The following is a 17692-nucleotide window of genomic DNA, read 5'->3' on the forward strand; positions in this document are numbered from 1 at the left end:
TCAATTTCAATATTAAAAGAATACCAATATCAGATTCATTTCACCTTCAAACTTTAATATGATAGTAGAGTAACATTAAATTGATTAAGACTAGTAAACAGAATACAGCCAATTTATCTAAGTTCAATCTCTGGCTTTCACTGTTATAAATACTGAAAATTCAGAAGTTAATGTTTGCTTCTGTTATTGTGACTTTATTTTGTGATTCAGGAAAATCTGTATACAAATATCAGATATCAAAATGTGAGTTCTTATTACCAGGGTTTCTCCTGGGTCAATTATTTTTTTAGCCACCTCTTTCGCCAAAACAATATATATTTTTCGCCACTTAATTAGTATTTCGCCAAGTAACATACATATAATTTTTGTTTAAAATTTTCCTTTTTTCTACCCCCCCCCCTAAATATGATGAGTTTGCCCCATTGTTGTCTATGATTATACTCTCAAACTTATCTTAGAGTTTACATTGTAATGAATAAACGCTGAACATTTACTTTTAAAAAGAAGAACTTTTTTTATGGCCCTGCAACGAAGTTGTCGGTGCCATATAGTTTCACCCTTGTCCGAAATTCCGTCTTTCCGTAATTCCGTCATTCCGTCATTTCGCAACAAACTATTATACAGAGTTTTTTTCTAAACGCCTTCAGATATTGGGCTGACTTTTTGGTATGTGAGTTAACCATGATGAATTATAGGTCAAGCTTAAGTTTCGTTCCGCTCCGCTTATTTTCGCTGAAATTACAGGCTTTGGACTTTGAAAATTATTGAAAACTACAGTTATACAGATTTTTTCTCTATTCCCCTCTAGATTTTGAGCTGATTTTTGATATGTGAGACTACCATAATGTTTGTGTCCACATGTGTTTATATTGAAATTGCAGATTTTTCGACTTTTTGGGACGGGGCCATTCGTGTCGCTTTGCCACATCTAGTTTTAACTTAAAAGGGGGCCACTTACTTTTAATAATAAAGAAGATATAAGTTCTGGAATATTACAAAATTCTTGGACATGTTTTGACCATATATCATGTATATATAATACCAGAAAAATGTACAGTTCTTTGGGAAAGTTTCTTCAAAGTAAAAAATATGTGCCCTTTTGTACAAATGAAGAAGTGGTTTTTACAACAAAACAAAAGCTTTTATCACTTGAAATTGGTCCCTCTTTTAAGGTGTAGTCATTACATTGAAGGGTTACTCCCATTTGAGGGGTTGTTCCCAACTTTTTATATAGATTTCTTCATAACGACAGTTTTCTTTTCTAGACCATCATAAATGAAAATGTTGAGACGTAAAACTATATGCTTGAAACACGTTGTGACACTCAAATGACTTTAAAGTTCTCTCTCAAATCAGTTATCTATAACAAAGTAAAAGAATAAAGCTTTAAATTGGAGATTTTTCTTGCTTTTGAACATTTTTCGACATAAGTTAACAACAGTTTTCTTTCTGGACTATCATTAAAAGAAGGAGAGGAGACGTCCAAAGTTTGCTTCGAGCACGTGCGTCGCAAAGTGGTTGATAAATCCTTTATGTGAAATGTGACGAACACCATTTAACCATATCATTTTGTCAAACAATGCAATCAACACCTTTAGTCTTTTGTTGTGGATAGCTATAAAATGCAATCAGCTGATTATTAATTTTCTGTCAAAATCTTCACCAGTTCAAGTTGAATTCCGAATATTGTCTGATCAGGTAAAGTCTGAGAAACCCGAAAAAAAGTAAATAAACAAGATGTATATAAAAATAAATCTTATATATATATTTCTTTCGCCAAATTCTTTCGCGAATGATGAATTTTAATCACTACAATTATTATTTTTTCGCAAATTGCGAAAATAGCGACTGCCAGCGGAAACCATACTTATTACAATCCTCTCTATGTCCCATTATACCTCGCAAAAAATTCTGAATTTACAGTAAATATATATATTTGTAATAATCTCAATCTTGACTTTCAAAACTGCTTTTATTTTATGTTTTCAGCATATAGGCTAATATGATATATTTGATTTTTTTAGATGATGGTGAAGGTAAAGTGGAGTTGATGTTCAGAATGTACGATACATCCAAACGTGGTGTGTTGACACAGAAACAGTTTGCTTTGATGATTAAGTAAGTAAACAAATATAAAACTATCTTGTCCAATTAGTCATTGGTGTATGATTGTTAGCTTTCAAACCACATATTTTAAGTTCTGTGTTAATTACTGTCACTTGACCTTGACCTCAGTTTCAGGCGCAGATAGTAAAGTTAATTTAAGATATCAGGATGAGGTCTTTTCCATGGATACTGTTCATGATAGGTCAACAAAATTTGACATGTATGCATTTTTGTTGAGCCTTCGACTTTAGTTGAAAAAGCGAGACTAAGCGATCCTACATTCCGTCGTCGTCCACAAATATTCACTCTGTGGTTAAAGTTTTTGAAATTTTAATAACTTTCTTAAACCATACTGGATTTCTACCAAACTTGGACAGAAGCTTGTTTATGATCATAAGATAGTAAGTATCGAGAAGTAAATTTTGTGAATATTTTACTTATAAATGGACTTAGTTTTTCTGCAGGAAAACATTACATACGCTCTGAATCCATTTTTTCCATATTTTACTTTAAATGGACTTTTTTTCTGCCAGGAAACAACACATTCACTCTGTGATTAAATTTTTTAAAATTTTGATAACTTTCTTATACTATTTTTTATTTGTACCAAACTAAGACAGAAGCTTGTTTATGATCAAAAGCTAGTATCTAGAAGGAAATTTTGTTAATATTTTGTACCTGTGTATCTGTATTTTACTTATAAATGGACTTAGTTTTTCTTCCAGTTAACATTACATCCAGTCTGCAGTTAAAGTTTTTAAAACATTTATTAGATTCATAAACTATCCAGGATTTTTTACCAAACTTGGACAGAAGCTTCCTACAATCTAAACATGGTATCAAGCGGAATATTTTTATTGATTTTTTCCCTCATTTTTGTTGATCCTGCAATTTCCAGCAAAAGTACGCGAGACACTGGGTTCCGCGGAACCCTTACACATTTTTATGCTCTATTTATCAGGATGGGGGTCTGTTCCTCAATATTAAACTAAATAGTAGGTCAACAATATATGACATGAAAGATGGTTGTGAGAAGTATTATGTCTGCCACACATGTCTTATAACTTTGATGTTATTTTCCATGCTGTAGTTTTCAAGATAGGATGTATACCTTGGTCAATATACAATTTTGTTTTATTCAACAATATTAAGGATTTGAATTTGTTGTGAATGGTATCATTGGGAGAGTTTGATATGGCTTTATTTCATAACTTAACATTGATATCTTGCTTTTCAATATATTAACCTCTGTTGTAGGTCTCTTTTAGAACTGTCTGATTCTTCATTGGAACAGAGACAGCTTGATCAATTGGTAACATCCATGTACAGGACTGCAGGAGTACAGGAGGGAAGTGACATGACAGTAGACAACTTTAAGAAGATATTTGCCTCAAAAGAATACGCTCATACGCTAGACAAAGCCACTTTAAATCTTGATGGTAATTAAGTTTGCTCTGAAATTCTCATCAAGGCTTTTTTTTCTTCAAAATTCTGTGCAAGAGATTTGCATTTTTAAAACAGGCTATGCTAGGTATATGTATGCATAAAAAGTAAAATCACAAAAATACTGAACTCCAAGGAAAATTCAAAACGGAAAGTCCCTAATCAAATGGCAAAATCAAATGATAAAATACATCAAACGAATGGACAACTGTCATATTCCTGACTTGGTACAGGCATTTTCAAATGTAGAAAATAGTGGATTGAACCTGGTTTTCTAGCGCTAAACCTCTCTCATGTATGACAGTCGTATCAAATTCCATTATATTTACAACGACTTGTGAACAATACAGACATAATAGGTAAAATAGTCACAATATGGGTACAGCAGTCATCATTGTGTCACAATCTCAAAACAAACTAATATTTAACTAAATTGCACAAAAAATGCATCTATTAAATTTAAAAACCACATGCATTACTTAACGTGTATGATGTCAGAAAATATAAACATCACATAGAAAGAAATATAAAATAATTTTGTCACTTTTGCATGTGATATTGTTGAAAATGCTTTTAATTCAGTCAAATTATCTTCATTTTATACAAATCAATAGAACAATTGAAACAACATCAGATATATTTCAGTGCAAATACTGAATGTGTGTCTCTTATAAAATCTGTAGGTCTTTACTACATAATTGTCTTAAGGTGCCCTCACCTTATTTAACATAAAAGACTTGTCATTCTTTATTTTCTACATGTCTCCATAGGAATAAGTATGCCAACAAAAGAAGAGGGAACTAGATCTGGAACAAGACAGACATTAAAAGCTAGAGGATCAACTATAGTTAGAGGGTATAATACCATGTAAGTTTATTTATTTCCATCTACTCATAATTGATTTATATGTGAAAGAAAAATGCAGTTCCTGAAGACACAGCAATAATGCATTAGAATAATATGAATAGTTAGCTCACCTTTCCCAAATGGCTAAGTGAGCTGCTTTTCCCATCACTTGGCCATTCTTCTCCTCCGTCAACTTTTACCAAAATCTTATCCCCCTTGAAAGTGCTGAAACAAATTTAACCAATCTGAGCCACAAACATCAGCACAACATCTTACAAGAGTTATTGCCCTTTAATTGCAATTTTTACTAATTTCTTATGTTTTTTGTCAAATAAATTAAAAAATTATAATAGATAGATAGTAACTAAATTAGGAAACATGATCAGCAAGACGAGATCTGCAATAAAATCATCTGACAATTCCTTATTGGAGTTATTGCCCTTCAATGACAATTTTCACCATTTTTTCTCTCCATTTTTGCATATCATCTTTAAAACTATAATAGATAAATAAAAACTTAAATAGCTATTATGATCAGCAAGACTCGATCTACAAATAAGTATGAAATAAAAAAAAATCAACTGTAAGAGTTTTGTGCCTTTAAGAGAATTGTGTATTTCCTGTTTATATACAGTGGAGTCCCCGGTGTCTGCATGGCCTGGGATATCGCGCATTAGCTGATTTCGTCATATCAATAGAGTAACACATACAGAATCGTTCTTGTTATTGTTTTAGCCTTCCGAAGGGATAAAAAAGAATAAAATTGATAAGTTCAAGAACTAATTAATAACTGCAATCCCGTGATTTACCATATTTGGCCAATTTCCATTAAAAAAATTACATCATCAGATAAAATTTGTTTTATTTAAGTCAAATTGATATCAGATTGAAATAATTTTTGGTCTGCATCATTGGAAGTGTGTTTGATACAAACTCAGCTATATTTAGTAGTAAAAAGTCTTTCCTTTATTCCACATAAGCTATTTTTGAAAGGCATGCGCGAAATCACCGGACATTGGAGGAACTCTCAGAACAGGGGTTTACCTAATTTTGGACACACATTACACAAAATATAGAGGATGAAACCTTACATACAGAAGATTTTATGAAATAAAAGTATGTTATGAATGTGTTCACCCAATATTATCCAATTATTGGTCTTATCAGTTGCATGAAGTGAAGTCATAAGTCTTTGGTGCGTGGATACACCAGACTGCACCGTACAAATAATGAAATGTGGTATTTAATTTTGCCAAAGAGACAACTATTCACCATGCAGAGATCAAAGGCTGAAGTATATAATAAACTTAAGGTCACTGTTAGGGTTTCAACAATGAGGAAAACCCATACACAGGTGGGCTATAAAATGTGTTACATGGTTAAATGTGAAATAATTTGAAAGTGAAAAATTATAGCATGATTATTCTATAAATGAAACAAAAAACAATGGAGCAAACAGCAACAAAAGCAACCAAATTTTGCTTAATTCACATTACACAGGAATGCTGGAAGGTAAAGAAAATTCTCTTTATTGTTTGCCATTATTTAATTGAATATTATTTCATTTATGATATGTATAGCATATACATGTATTTACTAGTATATATTACATTAGTATATAAAATAAATTTGTCTGCTTTTGATATAAATTTTAAACTCATACAGAGAAATCTATATATATAATAAGAAAATAGATTCTGTGGAAAATTTCAAATTGATAAAATATTCCCATGTATTATCATTATCATTTAGATTTAGTAATTGGCTATTTCAGAATCAATGCAAACTTTATTTTCAAACATATACACTAAAACATTGTGATTGGTTAACAAATTAATGTCATTTAAAACAGTGGAAAGGCAACCAATGGCATATTGTGGTCATAATTCTTTAGATTCTGAAATAACAAATTCCTATCATTTTATATAACTGTCCAATGTGTATTCATTAGGTATCACTTCTTGGTTTTGTATTCTTCTCTAAATATACAAAATGGGTATTCTAGAATATTTAGTATATTAATGTTATTTATGAAAACATGAATATTTAGCTGTTCATATGCATAATATATATGTTACAGTGAATTTGTATAATCTGGGATTATGTAGAATCCCTGATTTTTCAGAGAATATGTAGAATCACTAAAATCATTAGTAATTATATATAATCCCTGAAAATGACCAGTGATTTTACATAATCACTGAAAACTTTAACTATTATTCCACAAATTCCCCAATATAATTTCAGGGAATATGAATAATTTAAGGATCCTTTGTTTGATAAAAAAGATATAGACAAATTATGATTTTTTACTTTCATATTCCTTGCCAAATGAAATAATTTTGCTTTTAAACACAGAGGATGATCTTAAAGATATAACCAACACAGGGTTTCGAGATAAAGTTGAAGACTTCAAAATTAATAATATTAAGATTCCATCTTTTTAGCGATAACTTTACATGTAGTGTTTGTTTATTAAAAGCCAGCATTAAATAGATATTCATGTTCTATTTGTAAATCCAAGGAGCATGTTATTTGTGGTACATGTAAAACAAATGGTGAAGAAGATAATGAACATCTGTTTTTATGCCCCACCTACGATAGTAGAGGGGCATTATGTTTTCTGGTCTGTGCGTCCGTTCGTCCGTCCGTTCGTCCGTCCGTTCGTCCATCCGTCCGTTCGTCCGTTCGTTCGTCCGTCTGTCCCGCTTCAGGTTAAAGTTTTTGGTCAAGGTAGTTTTTGATGAAGTTGAAGTCCAATCAACTTGAAACTTAGTATACATGTGCCCTATGATATGATCTTTCTAATTTAAATGCCAAATTAGAGTTTTGACCCCAATTTTACGGTTCACTGAACATAGAAAATGATAGTGCAAATTTCAGGTTAAAGTTTTTGGTCAAGGTAGTTTTTGATAAAGTAGAAGTCCAATCAACTTGAAACTTAGTATAGGTACATGTTCCCTTTGATAAGATCATTCTAATTTCAATACCAAATTAGAGAATTTATCCCAATTTCACGGTCCACGAAACATAGGAAATGATAGTGCGAGTGGGGCATCTGTGTACTGTGGACACATTCTTGTTTTTTTGTTTTTTTTGTTTTTGTTCAAATGAACAAGAAATTCAAACAGAGAGAACTTACACATCTAAATGTATAGAAAATTTAAGGATTGACAATTAGAACAAAATTTTAGCGGAAGCAATTCCACAGGGTAAAAAAGGAAAGGGAATCCCAAAAAATATAATGGTAATTGTTCACCAAAAGTCGGAAAAAGGATATCGCCTGGCAAAAAAAAAGACATGGTATCTTGCCCGTACCAGTTTGAGGTTGCTAATTCCCTTTTTTTGGGGGTACCTACAGATGTTTTTACTGAACACTTTATTTCTCTTGGGCTGGTCATAATATCTGATTCAATATGTGAAGGAAAGGTTTTTTTTTAAATATGGATATTGTGGTAAAAACAGATATGAAGCATTTTATTTTAATATATATTGTGTTTAACATTTTAATATATTGTGCCTAACATTTTTAAAATTGGGGTTATCATTTTGATAATTTGTTCTTAACATTTTACAATTTATGTTTATATAGTGTAATGCTGTTTTGATATGATTTTATAGCAGAAATTAATTGACTTTTATTCATTTTCTTTATAAATAGACTATTTCTTCATGTCAGTTATTATGTATAATCCCTGACGGTTTTCTAGTGATTATACATAATCCCTGAAAATTTTAGTTATTATATATAATCCCTAAACTGGCCAGTGATTCTACATAATCCCTGAAAATTTCAGAGATTTTACATAATCACTGATTATACAAATTCACTGTAACATACATAGTATAAACATTAAACCTCAAAACAGGTTGTATGAAGAGTTTAGATACATCTTAATCCATATTGAATCATTTTAAATCTTAGAAATTTAGATTAAAACATTTTCAACAAGTATATAAGACATGCACAAATGGACCAATTGTGCATGAAATCCCCATAGAAATTTTGAAAACATTAGCATGGATGATAAAGTATAATATTGTGATCCAATTACTATGATACATATATAAACAATTTGAGAAAAAGCTAATTTTTTAATCCTACAAATTATTATGAAGATCAATAAATAAATATTGCCATATCAGAATTCCACACAAAGAAGTTGTGTTTTAATTAATTTTAGTTGGAAAAATTCAGAGAAGGTGATGAAATGTAACGTCAGTTTGTGTTATTATATTTTTTATCAGCATTATTGAAGAAATGAAGCAATACTGTGAACACTGCTCTCAAGTAAATGTAAGCTCTTTTGGAGTTATATTGTATTGAGCATTAAAAACCCTTACAGAAACCCATTGATAACAGTATAAAAACCATTATATATTATTGTATTCAGGAAACCTGGAACAAAGAATATAAGTATGAAGAGACAGCAGAGTGTGAGTGCGCCAACCAACTTTGCCGTGTATCCTAGAACAGCATTTGGACAGAAGTGGTATAACTTCTCACAATGGGTGGCTACATACCAGTTACAGATCTTTTGGTTAACACTTTACACACTTGTATTAGTTGGAGTATTTTTAGAAAGAGCATTTTGTAAGTTTTTTTATGTTTTGCCATCAGCATGAATTCTTTGTGAAAAGTCAAAAATAACAATGAAAATTATAATGATGTTTGTATCCCCTTGAAAAGAAGGGTATATAGGAAGGCTTATCTGGGATCTTTGAGTGTTTATTCAGTCATACAATGGGAAACCAACACTGGGTCTTTGGAGTGTGGTTATTTAGTCCTTCCATGGGTAGCCAACTTTTGGTGCTCATATCGTGTTTTAAAAGTCTTACCAAAGGTAGCCAAATCTTTGTCTATGGAGGGGGTCTATTCAGTCATAATGCTGTAGATTACCAACAATGGGTACTTTGTGTGTGTTTATTGCCCCTGAAATGTTGATTTTTTTTTTTACTGTTAAGGTATCTTGTTTAAAAGTGTTTCCAATGACCCTGCCTGACAGTCAAGATGGCTAACATGGCTAAAATTAGAACATAGGGGTAAAATGCAAGATTTGTCTATTATTTTGAAAACTGATATACAAGACAAAATCTGACTGGAACAGAAATGTTCATAAAATTGACCTCTACCAATTGGATTTATATGTTAATACTGTCTGACGATTTTTAATGGGAGTTATTGCCCTTGAATGACAATTTTTACCACTTTTTTGTCCCCAATGTAACATGGATTTACCAGGCATCTGTCCACCTATCTCGTCTTGTTAGTGCTTTCACAGGTATAATAAAACTTATACTTTAGGTTTAAAATAGCAATAACTCGAACAAGTTCAATGCTAGTAGCTGATTCACTTCTTTTAAAAGAGTTACAGGGTATGCCCCTTGGAAATATTAAATTTATGTAAAATGGCCTTGTTAGCACTCTCACAGGTACAATTCTTGCCAGACTTTTATAAAATGTTTACTTTAGGTTAATATTAGCAATATTTCGGACAAGTTGTATGAATTTGTGTGTAACAAGTATTATTTTTGCAATATAATTTGAATAGAAAATAGTCTGATTAATCAACATATACTCACATTTTCAGACTATGCCTTTGAGAGAGAACATGCGGGACTGAGAAGACTTGCTGGTGATGGTGTTACTACAACTAGAGGAGCAGCTAGTGCTATGATGTTTACTTACTCAAGTTTACTCATCACAATGAGTCGTAATATGATCACGTTTTTCAGAGAAACATTTTTACACCGGTTTTTCCCATGGGATTCTATGCATCTTTTCCACAAGTATATTGCTGCTTTGGCTTTAGCATTCACAAGTAAGTGGCTGTTATATTAGTTCATAATATATTCTTCAATCGAAACTAATTATATGTAAATGTGATGTTATTTAAAACAAATAAAGTAATAAAGATTTTGACTTGCCTCAACAAAGTCCTGGAAACAAGACTTAGGCAAGCTGTTTACAGAGGCATCAACTATTTGGAAAAGTTCGATTTTAAGTCAGTTATAGAGGAACATATTACTGTTAATAAATGAAATTTGATATGCATTTGTATCAGCAGTGACACATCTTGTGTCTATTGAGATTATATTGTCTAACCCTTCAGGGATGGTCTATCATCTTTGAAAATTTTGCATTATTAAATTACATGAGTTTGTTATAATGTCAGTTAAAGGAGAACCATTTACAAAATGTCAATGATAATTGGTATGCAGTTATTTTGGCATTTGCATATTTTATTTCAACTGGGATTATTTTGTTTTACTCTCAGACATGCTGGCTTTGAAAGTGTTGCCATTTAAATTTAAACATTTACAATTGATATGCTCTTGTCATTCACAGAAATAAGAGGGTCAAATATATAATTATATATACAGAATGTACACAGCCTTGTGTCATCACCGCTGGTGATTGGATGGATAAATCTGTTGTAGAGTTGTCACTGGTTCAGACGTACTTATAAATATATATACTTGAATTTTTGTAGATATTTGATTTCATGGTTTTGCCAAAGTCTGCATACATTATTATTGAACATTTGTAATTCATTGTACATTAAAATTTGTGGTTTCCAGGTGACCACGAAGTCATGAATCAACAGTACTATATTTTAAATACTACAGTTTTACATCTTGAAGCATGTTTCTGTATAGCCTTTGGATACCATTCCATAGCACATATGTATAATTTTGGGAATATTTCTTTACAGTTCTACATATTATTGGTCATGGATTCAATTTATACCATATCTCTACGCAAGCTTCTGGCGATCTCAACTGTTATTTCACGGAATACTTCAGAGCGTAAGTATATCATAGTCTTCTTAAATAGCACTATTTGTCCTCAAAAGAAAATCTTGAACTTACTACCTTCAAACAGTTTGTTTTTTGAAATGTGGTAAGACAAGTGATAAGCAACAAACAAACAAAACTTGAAGAAGATTTATGTTTGACTATAAATGTACCATAAACTTGATATCTTTTTCTCTAAATGAAAATAAATACAAAATAATAATTGTCTAACTGAACAGGTACGTTTGCATCTATATCTCATTAAATGAAATTAGTCTTCTTTCAACTAAATCTCATTTAAATCTGTTTGAATTCCTGAGTGTGGAAACTTTCACTTGCACCTCATTAATACAATTTGTATTACGTTTTTCTTTTGTAGGACTGATGTATTAGCCTCATTCCATTATTGGACTTACGAAACAATAACAGGTAATTATATATAAGATTCCAAACTGTTTATTCACCATTAAAAAGGCAAAGATTAAAATTTTACATAATTTTTTCAGATTTCTTTCAGTTGTATTTTAGCCTTCAATGTATTTGCTATTACCACTGCTTGTTTTAATCTCCTGAATAACATGATATCAGGTGTTGAAATCCAATGAAAAATACATCGTGCTGAATGAACACACACTGATAGATAGAAAGACATACTTTCAAATATACAACCTAGTCATACAAAGATCAGCATACACAAAAAGTGCCCCAAAAATGGAGAGGCATGCACTTAAAAACAAAAATTGTAAAAATAACTGTACAAACGACCGATGGTGGATTTGTTTTTAACCAGATCAAGGGGCAAACTTTTCATGCATTTTTAGAGCAAAACATAAAAAAAATACCACAGAACCCTCAAATGATGAAACATTTTTACAAAGAGAAACACTAAAAAAAAATTTTATAAAAAATACGGACAAATAAAAAAATTAAAAAATGGACAAACAAGCCTTGTTTTATACAGAAACGGTCAATTACTGTCTAATCTACTATTTCAGGTTTTACTGGTGTCCTAGCAACCATTGTTGTCATTGTCATGTATGTGTTTGCTATGCCTTATGCTAGAGCCCATGCATTCAAAGCGTTCTGGAAAACTCATAATTTATACATCGTCTTGTATATTTTGATGATCCTCCATGGTTCAGGACGACTTGTCCAGCCTCCATTGTTCCAGTGGTACTTTATTCCTCCAATGATAATCTTTATCATAGACAAGTTGATCAGCTTGAGTAGAAATAACATTGAAATTACTGTTAAAAAGGCAGAGTTACTTCCCTCTGGTAAGTCATACACTATATGAAGAAAGGAAGATGTGGTATGAGTCAATCTGACAACAGCCTGATGACAACACTTCAAGTCATTAAATTAATTTCTTAGTTTTAAAGGTTATTTATGAAGGAAATGAATACTAGAATTATTTAAAGGGAGATAATCATTATCCTACTGCAGAAAATAGTTGTATGGAAATTCAAGGACAAATCATAGTCCTGTGGAGGCAGCTATGTAGTCTTACTGAAACCTTTTTTTAACATATTTAATACATTTTAAAACCACCTTACAAAACCATGTCTTCTATCAAGTACTATTTTTATTAGAAAAAAACTCATCTAAAGAAGATTACTTGATTTTTTATGGATTGAACTTGTTTAAAATTACTTATAAACCAGCAAAGGAAATGATTGCAAATTAATTAAATGTTTGACTTATTGTAGATGTGACTGCCCTAATCTTCAAGAGACCTGCCAACTTTGAATACAAATCTGGTCAGTGGGTAAGGATTTCTTGTTTAAACCTTGGATCTAATGAGTACCATCCATTCACCCTTACATCAGCTCCACATGAAGAGAACTTGAGCTTACACATCAGAGCTGTTGGACCATGGACCACAAATCTTAGAGCTGAATATGATGCTAACAACCTGGAAACTGGACAAGAAATACCTAAGGTAAATTGACAAGAAATATCTAAGGTAAATTCAATGTTTTCATTTTTAAGAGATCATAATTATATTTATGAAAAGTCTTTTGAGTAACAGAATTAAAGAATGATGCTGAGAATTATATAGTTCATTCACTCAGTTTATGTATTTGGCAATATTTGTTTAGCTTTTTAAAATTGGAAAGACAATTTGTGTTTTATATTTAATTGGACAGACAATTTGTGTTACAGCTTTAATTTGACAGACAATATATGTTTTAGCTTTAATTGGACAGACAATTTGTGTTTAAGCTTTAATAGGTAAGACATTTTTCCTTTTTAGCTATAATCAGACAATTTGTGTTTTAGCTTTATTTAGATGGCCCGTATGGAGAAGGTCACCAGGATTGGTACAGATACAAAGTAGCCATATTGGTTGGTGGTGGTATAGGAGTGACACCATTTGCTTCAATTCTGAAGGACATCGTTAACAAATCAAAAATTGATGAAATGAGGTTCCCTTGCAAAAAAGTAAGTTTATTTAGAGTACTTCAAAGTTACAGCTAGAACTCCTTTAAAGGGAGTTCAATCAGTAACTGTGTGCATTCTCGGAAAATTCTAATATAAATATAGATAAGAGGATGTGCCAATGAGGCAACTCTCCATCCAAGTCACAATGTATAAAGCTTACCAATTATAGATCAACACCAAGCCTTGACTCACACAAAACAGCAAGCTTTATAAAGGGACCCAAAATGACTAGTGTAAAAATGTTCAAACGGGAGAACCAATGGTCTAATCTGTTTAAAGAAACAAGAAACACATATGAACCACACCAACAAACACAAACCATTGCACAACAGGCTTCAGTAAACCAATATTTTAGAAAAATCATTTACTTACAGAAAACATTAATTTATATAACCATATTTACTTGTTTTTACTATTGGAAAATGACGATATGATTTTTATGCCCAACCTATGATCCCACCTACGATAGTAGAGGGGCATTATGTTTTCTGGTCTGTGCATCCGTTTATCTGTCTGTCCAGCTTCAGGTTAAAGTTTTTGGTCAAGGTAGTTTTTGATGAAGCTGAAGTCCAATCAACATGAAACTTAGTACACTTGTTGCTTATGATATGATCTTTCTAATTTTACAGCCAAATTAGACTTTTGATCCCAATTTCACGGTCCACTGTGCATAGAAAATGAAAGTTGGAGTTTCAGGTTAAAGTTTTTGGTCAAGGTAGTTTTTGATGAAGTTGAAGTCCAATCAACTTGAAACTTAGTACACATGTTCCCTATTGTATGATCTTTCTAATTTTAATGCCAAATTAGATTTTTTAACCAATTTCACGGTCCATTGAACATGAAAAATAAAAGTGCAAGTGGGGCATCTGTGTACTTTAGACACATTCTTGTTTTACTTTAAAGGAAATTTTATGTTTTTTTTTATCATGTTTAAGGTACATTTAATCCTTATGAATACCGGTAGTAAAAATCTATTACTTTAGTTATATCACAGTAACTACTTTCTAAAGGTAATGAGACAAAATATTTTATATGGTCTTATAATTCTCAGTACCATGTAAGAATTTCTTTCTTATATTAACTGGAAAACAGAATCAATTGAATTGATGACACACATCTCAACAGAATAATACTAACGGATTTGTTTGTTTTTGTAGGTATACTTTCTTTGGGTAACAAGAACACAGAAACAGTTTGAATGGATGACAGATATTATAAGAGAAGTGGAACAGAATGATGCCACTGGATTTGTGGACACACATATATTTATTACACAGTTTCAACAGAAATATGACATCAGGACTACCATGCTGGTAGGTTTTAGAACAAATATTGAATATTTAACTCTAGATCCGAAAATATTGAATAATTAGGGCCTGTCCAAATGGCGGGTTGCCCTATTATAGTGATCAGTCTGTTGGTCCGTAACAACTTGTGTCCACTCTATATCCAGGGAACGGTTATAATATCATAAATTTATATACGTACATTAACCAACACCAGAGAGTGTGTCATAATGTTTGTACAACTTCCTGAGTCAAAAACTTTGGTGTCAGTTGGCACCCCCCTGTCCCATGAAAAAGATTGTATTCGCTCTATATATCTATGAGAACTGTTATGATTTGAAAGTTTATACTTGACATGTATATTAACCAACACCAGAGGGTGTGTCATAATGAATGTACAACATCTTAGGTCAAGGTCCAAGGTAAAAAATATTTGGTTTCAGTTGACAACCCCATGTCCTACGGTAAAGATAGTGTCAGCTCTATGCATTGAGAACCATTAATATTTCAATTTTTATACTTGACATGTATATTAACTTACACCAGAGGGTGTGTCATAATGTATGTACAACTTCCTTGTTTAAAGGTCACTGTCAAAAACTTTGGTTGCAGTTGACAACCCCATGTCCTGTGGTAAAGGTACGTTCAGGGCCCACAGAGATGGTTCCCATCTCAATGATGTCTAGTTAAACTCTGATATCAGGTCCCAAGGACACAGTAATATTATAGAATTATTATGCTCAGGGTACCAATTTTCATGTACTTCTTTATTACAGGTGAACCACAAATTGAAATGTTCAATGAATTACAAATTTTTTATAGGCTTTATGTCCATTTTCAGGCAGGTCCACAATGTATAGAATTTGTCTTTTATGACTCTTTCAGACTACCTATAAGTATTTTCTAATATGTATATCTAAAACTTTTGTTGAACTTTCATTTCAGTACATTTGTGAGAGACATTTCCAGAAAGTGGCTGGCAGGAGTTTGTTCACTGGGTTGAGTGCTGTTACACATTTTGGTAGACCTAAAATGACAGATATACTGAGAAATATCAAGTTGGAACATCAAAATGTAAGGCCATGTAGACTGATAAGATATTTAATGCATTTAAAGTGAATTTTATAATAACAGGTTAATAGGTGGATTAAGTAATTTGGGTTATTAAGGACATTATTTTGGACCCATTGCGTTAGAAAATAACACATACTCATGAAATAGTTTACACCAATCGTAGAACTTAATCTGTGTACCATAGTAAAGAAGTATGGAATCTAACTTTTTGATTTTATATAAAAGTTTGGAAAGTTGATGTATTGTAAGCAAACAAGCAAACATCTTTTTGCTGATACTTTTTTTTATATGGCATTATACAGATTTGTTTTTACAATTTTCTATTTTCAAGTCAATGAATTGCTCTTGAGAATTGAATTGATTTACACTTATAAAAAACACTAAAAGTAATTTAAAAAGAAAGCCAACCTTGTCATAGATTATGGTGCAATATAAGAATAGAGAGATGTGGTGTTATAGCCAATGCGACAACCAGCAATATTTTTTGTTTTTGAGAAAGGTATATTGAATAGAGAGATGTGGTGTTATAGTCAATGCAACAACCATCAATATTTTTTTGTTTTTGAGAAAGGTATATTTTTAGCTCACCTGGCCCAAAGGGCCAAGTGAGCTTTTCCCATCACTTTGCGTCCGGCGTCGGCGTCGTCCGTCATCGTCCGTCGTCGTTAACTTTTACAAAAATCTTCTCCTCTGAAACTACTGGGCCAAATTAAACCAAACTTGGCCACAATCATCATTGGGGTATCTAGTTTAAAAAATGTGTGGCGTGACCCCACCAACCAACCAAGATGGGCGCCATGGCTAAAAATAGAACATAGGGGTAAAATGCAGTTTTTGGCTTATAACTCAAAAACCAAAGCATTTAGAGCAAATCTGACATGCTGTAAATGTGTTTATCAGGTCAAGATCTATCTGCCCTGAAATTTTCAGATGAATCAGACAATCCGTTGTTGGGTTGCTGCCCCTGAATATGTAATTTTAAGGCAATTTTGCTGTTTTTGGTTATTATCTTGAATATTGTTATAGATAAAGATAAACTGTAAACAGCAATAATGTTCAGCAAAGTAAGATTTACAAATAAGTCAACATGACCGAAATGGTCAATTGACCCCTTTAGGAGTTATTGCCCTTTATAGTCAATTTTTAAACATTTTTCGTAAATCTTAGTAATCTATTACGAAAATCTTCTCCTCTGAAACTGCATGGCCAAATTAATCCAAACTTAGCCACAATCATCTTTGGGGTATCTAGTTTTAAAAATGTGTGGGCGTGACCCGGCCAACCCACCAAGATGGCCGCCATGGCTAAAAATAGAACATAGAGGTGAAATGTAGATTTTGGCTTATAACTCTGAAACCAAAGCATTTAGAGCAAATCTGACATGGGGGTAAAATTGTTCATCAAGTAAAAATGTATCAGCCCTGAAATTTTCAGATGAATCAGACAACCTGTTGTTGGGTTGCTGCCCCTGAATATGTAATTTTAAGGAAATGTTGCAGATTTTGGTTATTATCTTGAATATTATTATAGATAAAGATAAACTGTAAACAGCAATAATATTCAGCAAAGTAAGATTTACAAATAAGTCAACGTGACCGAAATGGTCAGTTGACTCCTTTAGGAATTATTGCCATTTTTAGTCCATTTTTAACCATTTTTCGTAAATCTTAGTTATCTTTTACAAAAATCTTCTC

General features: G+C 31.9%; 1 protein-coding gene across 1 annotated transcript in view; it reads left to right on the top strand.

The window, feature by feature from the left end:
* The window catches only part of LOC143071611 (dual oxidase 2-like), a 49805-nt gene that overhangs the window by 30759 nt on the left and 1354 nt on the right, over nucleotides 1-17692 (top strand). Inside the window, exons 19-30 of the mRNA XM_076246028.1 lie at nucleotides 2025-2118; nucleotides 3364-3545; nucleotides 4320-4416; nucleotides 8790-8989; nucleotides 9987-10217; nucleotides 11112-11205; nucleotides 11573-11622; nucleotides 12189-12470; nucleotides 12903-13135; nucleotides 13477-13638; nucleotides 14796-14951; nucleotides 15870-15998. Coding sequence (XP_076102143.1) covers nucleotides 2025-2118; nucleotides 3364-3545; nucleotides 4320-4416; nucleotides 8790-8989; nucleotides 9987-10217; nucleotides 11112-11205; nucleotides 11573-11622; nucleotides 12189-12470; nucleotides 12903-13135; nucleotides 13477-13638; nucleotides 14796-14951; nucleotides 15870-15998 — 1910 coding nt within the window. The remainder of the gene's footprint in view (nucleotides 1-2024; nucleotides 2119-3363; nucleotides 3546-4319; nucleotides 4417-8789; nucleotides 8990-9986; nucleotides 10218-11111; nucleotides 11206-11572; nucleotides 11623-12188; nucleotides 12471-12902; nucleotides 13136-13476; nucleotides 13639-14795; nucleotides 14952-15869; nucleotides 15999-17692) is intronic.

The sequence above is a fragment of the Mytilus galloprovincialis genome, chromosome 4 (genome assembly GCF_965363235.1).
Source record: "Mytilus galloprovincialis chromosome 4, xbMytGall1.hap1.1, whole genome shotgun sequence".
NCBI lineage: Eukaryota > Metazoa > Mollusca > Bivalvia > Mytilida > Mytilidae > Mytilus > Mytilus galloprovincialis.